Source organism: Bubalus kerabau, chromosome 2 (assembly GCF_029407905.1).
Source record: "Bubalus kerabau isolate K-KA32 ecotype Philippines breed swamp buffalo chromosome 2, PCC_UOA_SB_1v2, whole genome shotgun sequence".
Taxonomy (NCBI): Eukaryota; Metazoa; Chordata; class Mammalia; order Artiodactyla; family Bovidae; genus Bubalus; species Bubalus kerabau.
Window position 1 is genome coordinate 21,172,428 of NC_073625.1, and position 13,184 is coordinate 21,185,611.

At 50.4% G+C, this 13,184-nt stretch overlaps 1 protein-coding gene across 2 annotated transcripts in view; it reads left to right on the forward strand.

The window, feature by feature from the left end:
- PRAG1 (PEAK1 related, kinase-activating pseudokinase 1) overlaps positions 1–13,184 on the forward strand; it is a 48,310-nt gene that overhangs the window by 1,137 nt on the left and 33,989 nt on the right. For both annotated transcript variants that reach the window (XM_055567223.1, XM_055567222.1), the window contains exons 2-3: positions 4,611–5,030; positions 6,830–8,676. In XM_055567223.1, coding sequence (XP_055423198.1) covers positions 4,701–5,030; positions 6,830–8,676 — 2,177 coding nt within the window. In that variant the 5' untranslated portion in view covers positions 4,611–4,700. The remainder of the gene's footprint in view (positions 1–4,610; positions 5,031–6,829; positions 8,677–13,184) is intronic.

The following is a 13,184-nucleotide window of genomic DNA, read 5'->3' on the forward strand; positions in this document are numbered from 1 at the left end:
GACCGGAGCGCTTTGGGGATTGCTATTGTGGAGACTGCCGTTCCGCGGCTGCAGGATTGTCATAGGAACAGAGAGGGAGAGACCGCTCGGCGGCTCGGATCGGGGCCCCGGGCGTGATGCTTTGGGACGCCAGGTTAGTAGCTGCCTCTTAGGCAGCCCGCAGTTGGATGCCAGCCTGGGGGTCTCCAGGGGGAACTAGACGATACCTTCTTCCTGAGCGGTGGCGGAGCCCTCTGAGAGGCTACCGTGGGCACGTTGTTAACCTTTGCTTGTGTTGCCTCCTCCTCCCCCGCCACAGACACACAAAATAGAATCACTCACACACACACACACACACACACGCACACGCACACGCACACACAGAGAAAACGGAATCTGTCCACTTTCCGGTCCTCAGTGAGAACGCGAGGAGGCAGGGCCGGCTGACTGTGTATTTCTCTCAGGTGAAGCTCAGCCAGCGAGCACATGGCTTTGCAGAGCCCACAGCAAAGCCCAAAGGTCTAGGAGGGAGGAGTTTTGCAGGGCGTCCAGCCCAGAGTCAGGTTGGGAAGGCGCTATTGATCACTGGCCTGAAAAACCCCTTCCCCTTTTGAGCCGGAAATTTGACAGGAAGCACTGGGGAATTCTGCGGTTATTTCGCTATCTTGGGGTCTTGTGGAATGCGGGTATCTTCCTTACTGGTTTAGATTGTAGTGGGTCTAACCCACAAAAACCACATTTCTGCTGCTGAGATTAGATTACATAGCTCTGGAGAAGGAAAAAAGAAAATAAAAAGTTGGGTGAGTAGCATGGTGCGTGTGGGTGGTGGGGGGAGGCAGGAGGTAAGGCCGTTACTTACTCCTTTGTGCCTGGGCAACCCCTGTCAATGGAGTGTTGAAATCCAGACAAAGTTCCATAAATATACCTCTTTTGCATTCATTTAATTGTATTTAAATGTAAAAAATATATAAATTTTTTTAGATGACTGTTTTCTGGAATTCTCTCACTTCAGGGTAAGGCATGAGCAACTTTCAGTGCAAGTGTGAAGGGCATTTGGAGCCCAGAGATTTGATTTTGTGGATCTGGTCTCCATTGTTTGGATTCTTTTTCCTGTGATGTGGGGGTGTATCTGACAGCTTCGGTCTTGCAGGTTTTAGCCACGACTTTGATGCAGAAGTTTGCAGAGGCAAAGATATTTTATCATGACTTGGATCAGAAAGAATGCTGAGATCTTTTTCTAATCTTACACTGCTGCCTCCCACTGAAATGGGGGAATTTGCATAATTCTGAGGGCTGCCTGCCCTTGGAGGTAAGGAATGTGGGCTGGGAAGGTGCCATTCCCAGGCAGTGGAGAGCTGGCACCGCGAGGCAGGCAACGCTCATGCTTGGTGAGCGCCACTTGAGTTTTTCCACTGTCTTTTGACTTAAAATAAATAGATAGTTCCAAGCCCAGAACCTCTCCAGACAGAGAAAATCTTTTCTGGCTTGATGTAGTGATAAATTCTGTTTGCTGTGACTGAGGAACCAGTTTTAACAGGATGTGTAGTGAGTCAGTGATGGTAAGGAGCCCAAGGCTTCATTTCATTCTGTACCATCTTCATTCTTTTTCCCTGAAAAACGTTTTCCAGTCTCTGAGCGGTTGGCGTGGTGAAAGTTGTACCCACTGTCGGAGAATTTCAGAGCTGAGGATGGGAGTGAGGAGGGTGTTCAGGAACTGGTGAGGGGTTCTGAAGGAAGCTTCCTGAATGTTGGTAATCCAACCAGATGTCCCAGGGCTGGAGTGGGCCATCTGCTCACAGGAGGGGACCTTTGGCACCAAGCAACGGTTATCTGAGCAGGAAATGATGTATGGCCACCCCACGTGGCTTTCTTTGCCCCCCCTCTGTGGATGCCTCACTCCTCAGGCAGCCCAGCCCTGTGAGGAGTTGCAGGAAGGAGGTGAGCCCACTCAGACCCGATTCCCAAGCTCTCTCCCTCCATCCTGTCTGGCGTACAGAAGCCTCTGCCTGCAGTAGATGGGGCCAGGATTCCCAGGAAAGGACCTCTCCCCACTTCAGGGAAAGGGTATGGAGCTTTGCCTTATTGAACAACAAAATACCTCCTCTACTTTTTCCTCTTTCCAAAATCCTCCCTGGTGTGGGATTGTGAGAGAAAGAAAGACCCTTGCTTTCATCCTCTGCTTGTTGAAGCTTAGTGACCTCTTCTGGGGAACTTGGCAAGGTACAAACCTGCCACTTGGGTATATTTATAGGAGAGAAGAACCCAACTTGTAATCATCTTGATGCAGAAGATCCTAACAATGGTCACAAAAGACAGATACTTGTTTTTATTTCAGAGAGTTCATTTAGCTTAAAGATACAGTGGGCTTCCTGGTTAGTTTTGGAGGGAAAAAGAGGCCCAATGTAGCTTCAGCTCTCATTGAATAGACACCCCAGTCTGCGAATGTGGGAGACCAGAAAGAGAGCTCTTCCCATAGAGATTCTGGAATGATCTTTGGGGCTCCTGGCTCATTCTACCTGGTTAGTCCTGTTGATGGTAGAAAGAGCAGCAACCTCAGAGCCAGTTCTCACAGGAGGAAAGCAGAAAGCAGACCCTGGGGCCAAACCCTCTCTATTTAATGAGTCTGTTCACTGTAGATTGTTCAGGATGATTTTCTCCTGAACACTGTCCTTCTGAGGAAGTCAGTTCATTTAAGTGAGGAAAGAAGAGGAAAAGGCAGCAAACGGATAATGGCAAGCGACTCAGTGTAACGTGTGAGGTGATGACATGAGGGGCTGACAGCAAAGTTGGCTTCTCTCTGAGGAACCCCTGAGCACTCTGCGCCTGTGGACATGCCTCAGTTTATGTTCTTGGGTTTGTTTTCCCATCTGTAAAATGGACGTGACAGCTACCTGACGGGTCTTATTCGGGTGAACTGGTTAAAGTCTGCAATCCTTCGAGTTTTCTCCCCTCAGTGGTGAATTTACTGAGTGAATTCTGTGGTGCAGACTTTCCGCCTTCAGTTTTACTCTCAGAGGAATTAAACTCTTTCAGCAAGCTGACTGCCTCCCCTCCAGGGTTCTCAGTCGTGTTGTTGTTCAGTCGTGTCCTACTCTTTGCGACCCCATGGACTGCAGCACACCAGACTTCCCTGTCCATCACCAACTCCCGGAATTTGCTCAAACTCAGGTCCATTGAGTTGGTGAGGTGATGCCATCCAACCATCTCATCCTCTGTCATCCCCTTCTCTTCCTGCCTTCAATATTTCCCAGCATCAGGGTCTTTTCCAGTGAGTCGGCTCTTTGTATCAGGTAGCCCAAGTATTGGAGCTTCAGCTTCAGCATCAGCCCATCCAATGAATATTCAGGACTGATTTCCTTTAGGATTCCTTAGGGTTCTCATAGGGAAAATCATTGTGAGCAATGACTCTTCTAGTACAGTCTACTGTACAACTACTTCTAGTAAGTTTATCCAGACCTAGACCACAGGGCTGACATGACCATGAATCTCTCTTTCTGTTTCCCCCAGGCCTGAAGCTCTAGGTCTACTGATCTCACTAAGCCCTGGGCTGAATAAGGCATATTAAGTAGAGGGGTTGGAGAATTCCCAAGATGCCAGACCTCCCAACCAGGACCCCCAGGGGAGCAGCTGGGACCACACCTCTCCACTTTCTCACCCCTTCTGTCTCCACCTCCTCACAAGTATGTGTTGCAGTGTTGATCTCAGAGCCCAGGCTTGCCTCCCCTCTCATATCATTCTCGGTTAAAAATTGTGGCTTATTTTCCAGAAGCCACGATTTCTACCTGCTGTCCTGTTTGGAAGTTCTCATTTCTCTGGGGTCAAGTCCCAGGCTCTAGACCCCATAGCAGCAGGGGATGCACAGATCAGTCACAAGCTTCTCATCTCCAGCCCTGTGTGATTTCTTCCCGTGAACTGCCCCCAGAACTTCCAGGTGCTCAGGATTTTAGGGGACTGAAGTATATTTTACACTCTATACTCATGCACCAGGGGCTTCCCTGGTGGATTAAGTGGTATTGAATCTTCCTGCAATGTGGGAGACCCAGATTCAATCCCTGGGTCAGGAAGATCCCCTGGAGAAGAAAATGGCACTCCACTCTAGTATTCTTGTCTAAAGAATCCCATGGATAGAGGAGCCTGGTGGGCTACAGTCCATGGAGTCACAAAGAGTTAGACACAGCTGAGCAACTCATACACACACACACACAGCTGTGTTTAGATTTTACAGCTTTTTAAGGCCACCCCACTAGAAAGCCTCATGACAAGTGGGTGAGGGCCTTGGAATAAATAGAATAGCCATCTTCACCTCTTTTCTTCTTCCCCTTCTGCTCTGCAGTCATATCATCAGACTCTGATTGATCATGCTCCATCTTCCCCAGGGGCTCAGTGGTTGAAGAATCCACCTGCAATGCAGGAGACCCAAGAGATGGGCATTTGATCCCTGGGTGGAGAAGATCCCCTGGAATAGGAAGTGGCAACCCACCCCAGTATTCTTGCCTGAAAAATCCCATGGACAGAGGAGCCTTGCAGGCTACAGTTTATGGGGTCGCAAAGAGTTGGACAGGACTGAGCATACACTAAGGGATCCTCTGGCAGGGGAGATCTCTGACCAGGCAAGTGTTCTGCTTTTCTAGGAAGCTGCTCAGTGAGCCCCTTCCACCTTCCTGGAGACCACACCAGCAAGCCGAGTGCAAGATGAACCAGCACCCCGTCTGCTGCTCAAGATGCTCGAGACCATTCCACTGAACCCCGAGAGCCCAAAGATGTCTGCGTGCAGTGACTTTGTGGAGCACATCTGGAAGCCCGGGTCCTGCAAAAACTGCTTCTGCCTGCGCAGCGACCATCAGCTGGTGCCTGGCTGCCCCCAGCCCCGAGTTGGCTGCCTGCCCCCTCCGCCTCGCCTGCACCCCAGGCCGGAGAGCGGCCGCCCGGAAGATGACGGCCTGAGCGGCTCACCCTACTCCAAGCCCACCATCGCCGTGAAGCCCACCATGATGAACTCTGAGGCCTCCGATGGGTGGACAGAGGCCGGCGTGACTGCCGACGTCGCACAGGTGAGGCTGACTCAGCCCCATGGTATTTTTACAGGGGCTGCTCCTGTTGTAAGGCCGCGGTGACTGGCGGGCAGCCAGGGCGAGCTGTCCCGGCAGGACTCCTGCGGGATGGCTTCCCGGGCAGCTCGCCCTAGACTGCTCCTTCCTGACTGCTGCCCTCTCTTCTCTCTCTGCCATCCTTTCTCTCGGTCCCTTCAGGCCAAGAACCATGAATGCAGTCCCTCCGAGTTTATTTGGAGATTGTATCAGGACACAGCCACTAAAATGAAGCATTTTTCTAAAAAGTTTAAAAAAAATGTTTATTTAGAGATCATCTTAAATATATACAAAACTAGCAAGAATTGCTTAACAAACTGCATGCATCCACCACCCTGCCTCAAGAGCTTGAATAGTCATCAATTCATAATCACTCTCCTTCCATCTTTATCCCTGCCCCTACTCTCCCTTCCCTTCCTTTCCCCTAAAGCAAACCCCAGATATTGCATCATGATTGTACCTCCTTAAAAAATGAAGTCTTTATACAAAATATCATTATCACACTTAAAAATGTCAGCAGTAGTTCCATGATATCATCCAATTCCCAGCTAGTGTTCATATTTCCAATTTGGAAGCTTGGATTTTTCCACCTTTGATCTGGGATTACTAAAGACAATTACATCCTTAGAGAGTAGACCATTCTGCTCATCCCCCACCCAACTCCCCCACCCCCTACCCCGCTGTTGACCCTGACCAAGGTCTAATTATTTAGAGGGTGAAGCCTGCTGCCCCTAGACATGTCTTCTAAGAAGCTGCATGTCTAAAACGTATTCTTAGGACTTCTTGTAACCTCTTTACCTGTTCTAGTTTTCTTAAACTATCACGGTGAGTAGGTCAGGAAGGCTTTGTGAGCTTATGTGAAATCAAAAGTCAGTTTTAAATCAAGGGAGGCTTGAATGAAGCAAGCCACCTCCTGGGGTTGCTCTCAGCTTCAAGTCCCCTGCAAAGCTGCTCCATTTTCCAGAAGCTGGCTACAGTCATTCCCCAGGCGTTTCTCGGCACCTTCAACCTTCACAGATGTAAACCAGGAACTCTTTCTAGTTTGGATCATCTTGGAAAGGAGCCAGAGGCCGGCCCTGCCTTGAGGCTTCTTTGAAAGTCAGGGTAGGGGAGATTTTAGAAGGGAAGGAGGAGGGGACTGTGATTTCAGTGATGGGAATGACTAGCCTATATCACTGTCTCAGGCTCAACTAGTCCAGCCACTTATGCAGGTTTGGGCTGATGTCACTGCCTGTCACTGGGAGACGGATTGTGGCTCAGAGTGAGTGATGCAAGGGAACCAGGGCCCAGCTCAGAAGGCACCCCTCACCCTCCTGCCCTCTAACCCCACCACCAACCCAAGGTGTTTTTAAAAGCCTTATGACTTTGTTTTCTTCCTGCCGTGAAACCGTTATCAAAAGACTAATGAACACTAAGCAAAAATTAAAACTCCAAACTCTTATTTTCAAAGCCCATGGGAGAATTCATCTCATCTAGCAGTTTCAAGGGAAAAGGCAAAATATTCTTTAGCGTTTTTCCCCTCAGCCAAAAGAGTAACAGACATGGGCGGGAAGTGCAGTGTCTGGGAAGAGGGCGGGCTCCAGGGGAGCCCTGCGATGATGAGAAGGCCGTGGGGAGATCAGAGGGTAGGCAGGCAGCCTGGCTCCTTAACTGTGGCTCGGAAGACGGTTTCCAGTGTCATGGCCCTGCCCTCTCACTTTCTCTCTCTTCCTTTTTTCTCTAGCAAGGTCTAATGTAAGTCTTTTAACCTTGGGGCTGTGTAGGTCATCTGGAGACGAGCCCCCGGCAAGCTACCCCTCCCGAAGCAGGAAGACGGGCCAATAGTTTATCTGGGCAGCTTCCGAGGCGTCCAGAAGCCTGCCGGGCCCTCGGGTCCCACAGACGGGGGTCACCCCCGCAGCCCCCCTGCCTATGCCATGGTCGGCCTGCACAGCCTAGAGCCCCGGGGGGACCGGAGTGCCGCCTTCCACCCTGTGAGCTTCCCCGACGAGAAGCTTGGACGAGACGATAAACCAGTGATCCCCTACCAAGAGCTAAACTCCCCGCAGGAGAGCTTCAGGCAGAAGCTGGCCGCCTTCTCCGGGATGACTTCCGGCTGCCCCAAGGGCCTGGGGCCCTACGCGTCTGCTCAGCCCCTGCGGGAGTCCCTGCCCTCGGAAGATGACAGCGATCAAAGGTGCTCACCCTCGGGGGACAGCGAAGGGGGAGAATACTGCTCCATCCTGGATTGCTGCCCCGGGAGCCCAGGCGCGGAGGACGCCGCCCGGGCCGGCGGTTCCCGACACAGACAGGGCGGCAGGGACTGCTCGGCAGCCTGCTGGGAGCCGCGGGTGTGTGCCAGGCCACCTGAGGAGGAGAAGCGGGCTTTGAGTTTTCCCAGGGACTGCTGCAGCCAGGGCCCGACCGAGAGCCCGCCCCGCCTGGGCCCCAAAAAGCAGTCCCTCGCTTCAGAGGCTGCCAGCTCTTCGGATGGCCTCTCCTGTGGGAGCGCCAACAGCCGCGCCAGCAGCCCCGCCAGCAGCCCCCTGGCCCCCCATCCTGAGAGCGATTACTGCTCCCTCAGGAAGGAGCCTGGGCCGGGGAAGCAGCAGGACTCCGGCTGCCACGGAGTGGCCTCCAGCAGGTGCCTTGGGCAGACTGGGGAGACCCAGCCCCCAGCCCACTCCAGGGAGGCTGCACAGTCAGAACCCATCTATGCTGAGAGTACCAAGAGGAAGAAGGCCGTTCCAGTGCCTTCCAGGCCGCAGGCCAAGGCAGAACAGGGGGCAGGCACTCAGGGCCAGGCCCAGGTGCGGACGGTTAACACCTGGGCTCAGAAAGTGGCATCTGGTTGGGGCCAGGACAGGCAAGGCCCGGATGTGGCCCCCCAGACGGCAGCCACCATCACAGTCATGGCGGCGCACCCAGAAGAGGACCACCGGACCATCTACCTGAGCAGCCCAGACTCCTCGGTGGGGGTGCAGTGGCCACGTGGGCCCCCGAGCCAGCAGGCTCCTGAGGCAGGCGGAGAGGAGCCTTCAGCTGGGCAGGGGCTCGGCTCCAGGGAGAGCCGGCATCGCGGTGCCAGCGAGACCACGGCCAAGGGGAGACCTGCCATCCCCCCCAAGATGTCCAGGAGCAGCCCTGGAGGGTCCCCGGTATCCCCCTCCGCCTCCCCACTGTCCGACCTCAGTGAAGGGAACTCAGGCGTCCCTGGGCCCCAGCCTCTATCTAAGGGCCCTGCTGACCCTGCTTCTTTCTGCCGGACCAATGGCATCCCCGCCAGCGACTCTGCCAGGAGCCCCCCGCCTGCCACCAGCATGTCAGCCTTGGAGCAGAGGCGGCCCCGGCCCCAGGCCGGTGCCTGGAGTCGCCAGTGCCGGATTGAGGAGGAGGATGAGGTGGAGCAGGACTTGCTGAGTCAAAGTTGGGGGAGAGAGGTGGAAAATGGCCCCTTGGACCCAGCCAGCTCCTCCGCCTGGCACCGTCTTCGCCCCACAGACAGCTCCTCTGGGCAGAACAGCAAAGCTGGGACTGGGATGAGCAAGTCGGCCTCATTTGCCTTTGAGTTCCCCAAGGACAGAAGTGGGATTGAGGCGTTCTCTCCTCCCCCGCCACCTCCAAAGTCACGGTAAGTACGACTGTGTGTGTGCAGCTTGGTGTCGGGGTGGGTCTGGAGTGGGTGTTTGTCCAGCAAGATGGAGGCGTCTTCCAGAAACCAAGGTCTTTGCTGCCTGCACCAAGACATCGGGCCAAGGTTTGGGGCCTGTAGGCATGTGTGCCTTAGTGTGAATTTCTCCTCGGTGCTCAGCACACAAACCTAGAAGCAGTGCCCTGCTTGGGATTGGCTGTTGGGAAGGCGTCTTTCTGAGAAGCACTGAGAGGCTGTCACTCTTGGCTGGTACCCATCCTCTTATCATTGGGTGTCCTTGTTTTCTCCATTTCTCTCAAGTGTCTTCAGCAGGCTTCCCCCCACCCAAATCCTGAAGTTCCTGATTTATTTAAACATGCAGAAGAAGGCTCCAGGAGGCTATGCTGCAGAATCTTGTGAGGCAAAGAGATGGGCAGGCAAAGGAGCAATGCCAGTGTGCTCCATAAATTGTAACCATGATGGTGATTAGACTTTGGGGGCAAAAGCAGGTTGTAGGAGACACTGCACATGTTTTCGAACTCTCAGATGTGGGTTTTTAAAGAAAAAAATATATATATAGTTTCACGGGAGCACGCTGAAACTCACAGCTTTCTCACTGTTTTCTCCTGCCAGTTTAAAGTTCCTCTCAAAGGCCTGAGAAAAATAAATCCTTTTTTTTTTTTTGAAGTATTGAGTTGTGCATGGAATTCAGATTCTGAGGTGGGGAGGGGGAAGGTGGGGGATGGCCCTCAATTAGAGCAAAACCGATTCCTCTCAGGGAAAGGAACAGCCTGCTGTTTTTCAAAAGATGACAGCCCTTCCGAACACTTTGTTTAGTCGTGTCCTCTCCAGTGGTTCTGTTTCAGCTCATGTGCCTCCAGGTTGATGTCAGAAGCAGGGGATTGACCACAGAGGGAAGCAGCTGTGACTCTTGACTTTGAACATCAAGGTGTCTCGGGCTGCGATGTGTCCTAACGTGGGCTTTTTCTGGGACCACTGCTTTGTTCTGGTGTTGAGTTGGCCTCCTGCCATGCGTAGTAGATAGCCATCCTCCAGATCTTTGGAGGAGCACAGACTTTGGGCTACAGTTTTTGCTCACTGACTGAATGGGGGGTTCCTCAGCTCAGAAGAGCTCCCACTTTATACGGCACTTACTATGGGCCAGGCATGGAGCTAAGGGACTTAGACATATGAACTCATTTTATGCTCAGAGCAGATCTAGGAAGTAGGAATTACCATCCCCAATTACAGATGACAAAACAGAGAGAGAGCTGAGTAACCTGTGCCAGGGTCACACGGCATACTTGGCAGGCTGCCTCCATATTATGTGCTTCCAAACACCTTAGACACATCAGTGTATGGAGGAGTGGGCAGGGCATTCAAATAAAACATGGGCATCATGTCTGTCTGCCTCAGGCCTGGAGGGCTTAGTGGGAAGCACGGGCTTTGGAGCCAGAAAACTGAGTTCATGTTGCGTCTGTCTCATCTACATGTTAAGTGATCTCGAGTAAGCCACTCACTGTGATAGAGCAGCTTCAAGTTCCTCTCCAAAATGGGCTAATAATAACAATATATTTGTAACACCCTGTTGTTGAAAGGCTCAAATGGATGAACAGAATCTAATGCAGAGATTAATTCTGTAGGCAAAAGCCACCCCGAGCTGTCAACAGTAGCAGGGGTACCCCCACCTTATAGAAGTGGGACTGGCCTGATCCGAGGAACGCCACCTGAGCCTTGGAGAAGGAACTAAAACTTTCTTGGGTAAGAATCACAGGGTTTGGAATAACACCAGTCACCATAGCAATGTGAGTCAAGTAGAATCCTTCGTTAGCATCTAGGGTGAGATCAGAGTTTTGGAGGCCAGTTTGTTAAAAAACAAAACCATTGGATTATATACAATTCACACCAGGTGGGAATCTCAGAGGTTCTAGGTGCCAGCTCTTTAAAAAAAAAAAAAGAAAAGTTTTTATTTTCAGAACTTTGGGGAGAAAAATCTAAGAAATAAAATTAACTAGCTTAAGAGAACACAGGAAAAAAGGAAAGAGCATCTGGTACTATTTAAAATAAATTGCACTAGTGTATATGTATATATTCATTTGGGGGAGATTTTTCAAGCATTACCAGCATTCTCTTTTGAATCATCGCACATCTCCCATGAGAATATAAGAGGGCAGGCCCAGGACCATAAGTTCAGTTCAGTCACTCAGTTGTATCCAACTCTTTGCGACCCCATGGACTGCAGCATGCCAGGCCTCCCTGTCCGTCACCAACTCCTGGAGTTTACTCAAGCTCATGCCCATTGAGTCGGTGATGCCATCCAACCATTTCATCCTCTGTTGTCCCCTTCTCCTCCTGCGTTCAATCTTTCCCAACATCAGGGTCTTTTCAAATGAGTTAGCTGTTCGCATCAGGTGGCCAAAAGTATTGGAGTTTCAGCTTCAGCATCAGTCCTTCCAATGAATATTCAGGACTGATTTCCTTTAGAATGGACTGGTTGGATCTCCTTGCAGTCCAAGGGACTCTCAAGAGTCTTCTCCAACACCACAGTTCAAAAGCATCAATTCTTCATCGCTCAGCTTTCTTTGTAGTCCAACTCTCACATCCATACCATAAACTGACATACCATAAACTGACCATAGACTGACTTTTGATTCTGGAACTTGGCACTGTACTTACTGAGGTGGGTGCCAGGAACCCACAGCCTTCAAACCTAGTCAGTCTGGGTGATGGCAAACCAGAGTATTGACCAGAGTATAGCCCAGGGTTGATCCAGCACGACTGGTGGCTGTGGCAGGCTGATGTCAGTTTTCCAAGATGGTAAAATGTTGGAAGGTCTTTGAGCAACATCCAAGGTTAACTTCTTCACATGGGTCATCTGTTCAATGGGTTTTATTTCTACGGCTCAACCTCACCTATGAACAAAGATAACAACTGTCATGATGGGTATGAGGTCCACTCAGGACTCCAGAGAGAGGGGCTGTTCCATACAGAGTAGTGTTATTTTTTACTAACAGACACTTAAGCAGGTAAGTAAGTGCTTTCTCGGGCCACTATAGAACAAAGAAATCATATGCTGGCTTTCCTATGGTCCCATTTGACAAAACTGACCAACTTGGAGGGGGAAAAAAGTAGATGTTGAGAGTGACCTGGCTTTCCTGTGGTCGTGTTTTGAATGTTTGGCAGTAGCTTTTCTGTTTTCTGAGATACTGTCCTCTGCAAGCTCCCATCAGGGTTCCTGAGAAAACTCTTGCTGTAATACCATGTAGGATGAAGATTCTCGATACTCATTTAATGCCTGAAAGCCATGTAGAGGTGTTCAAGTACATGTTCAGCCTTCCTCCCAGGCAGGTGTGGAGGTCTGGGTCCTTTACCTGCTGCTGCCAAGGCAGCCTTCTACCTGTGTAAGCTCACACCTGCTCAACCTGACCAATGCCACTGAGTCTCTAGATCACCCCTGCTCCAATTTAGGGCAGGCTTATAAGGTAAGGAGCAACAAATACTGCTGGTTAGAAAACAAAAACCCACAGGAAAGAGGTGTGCACGTCTTAGTTTAAATGTCACGTGCGAGACAAGGCAGTTCAATGAGAGCAGACAGTGCCTGGGGGAGTAATAAAATCAAATTTATTTCTGCCTTTTATTTCCTCACAGATGCAAACCTGGTTTTAAATGACTTATGGCTTTTCAGTGACAAGGTCAGTTAAGGGAAAATCATTTGATTAGTGCCAAACAGGCATTTCACAAAGAAACCCCAAAATAGGAATTAGGCTGGTAGACCTGAACTCAGAGGTAGAATTAGAAGACAACAGGTGAATGAGAAATAAGACAGGTTTATATGGTTTTAGTTTCCAGATGATCTGGCCCCAGATGAGACTAATCAAAAAGAAAGAAACATTTCCCCAAGAAAGTGAGGGATGACTTTGTTTTAAAGTTATCACTCATGCTTATAATTTTAACCCAATACTTATACTAAGTTCTCCTCCTCCTCTGCAAGGATTCTGGGGAGCAGAGATTGAGTCTGTCCTAAGCTTTTGTTCATTCTTAATTCTCATCCTTCTCACATGGCTTCTCAGCAGACAGGTGGTGATAGTGTCAGAGATGGAGGTCTTTTCTGCACACAAAAGTGGCCCCATTGCTCCCCAGAGGAACCAAAAGAACTTCATTGTATAATCTCTCAATCACACGCTCTCTTAGCATGACTTTGAGGATTGGAATTGGATGAGTGAAATGGATCACTGTCTCTAGATCCTATATCCAATCTGATTAAATCTCTAGGGGCTTCCCTGGCAGTCCAGTGGTTAAGATTTCCCCTTCCAAAGCAGGGGGTGCAGGTTCGATCCCTGGTCAGGGCGCTAAGATCCCATATGCCTTGTGGCCAAAAAGCCAAAACATTAAACAGAAGCAATACTGTAACAAACTCAATAAAGACTTTAAAAATGGGCCGCATCAAAAAAAAAAAACTTTCAAATGCTTTATTCTTGAGGCACCTCATACTGTAATGGATTGTGATT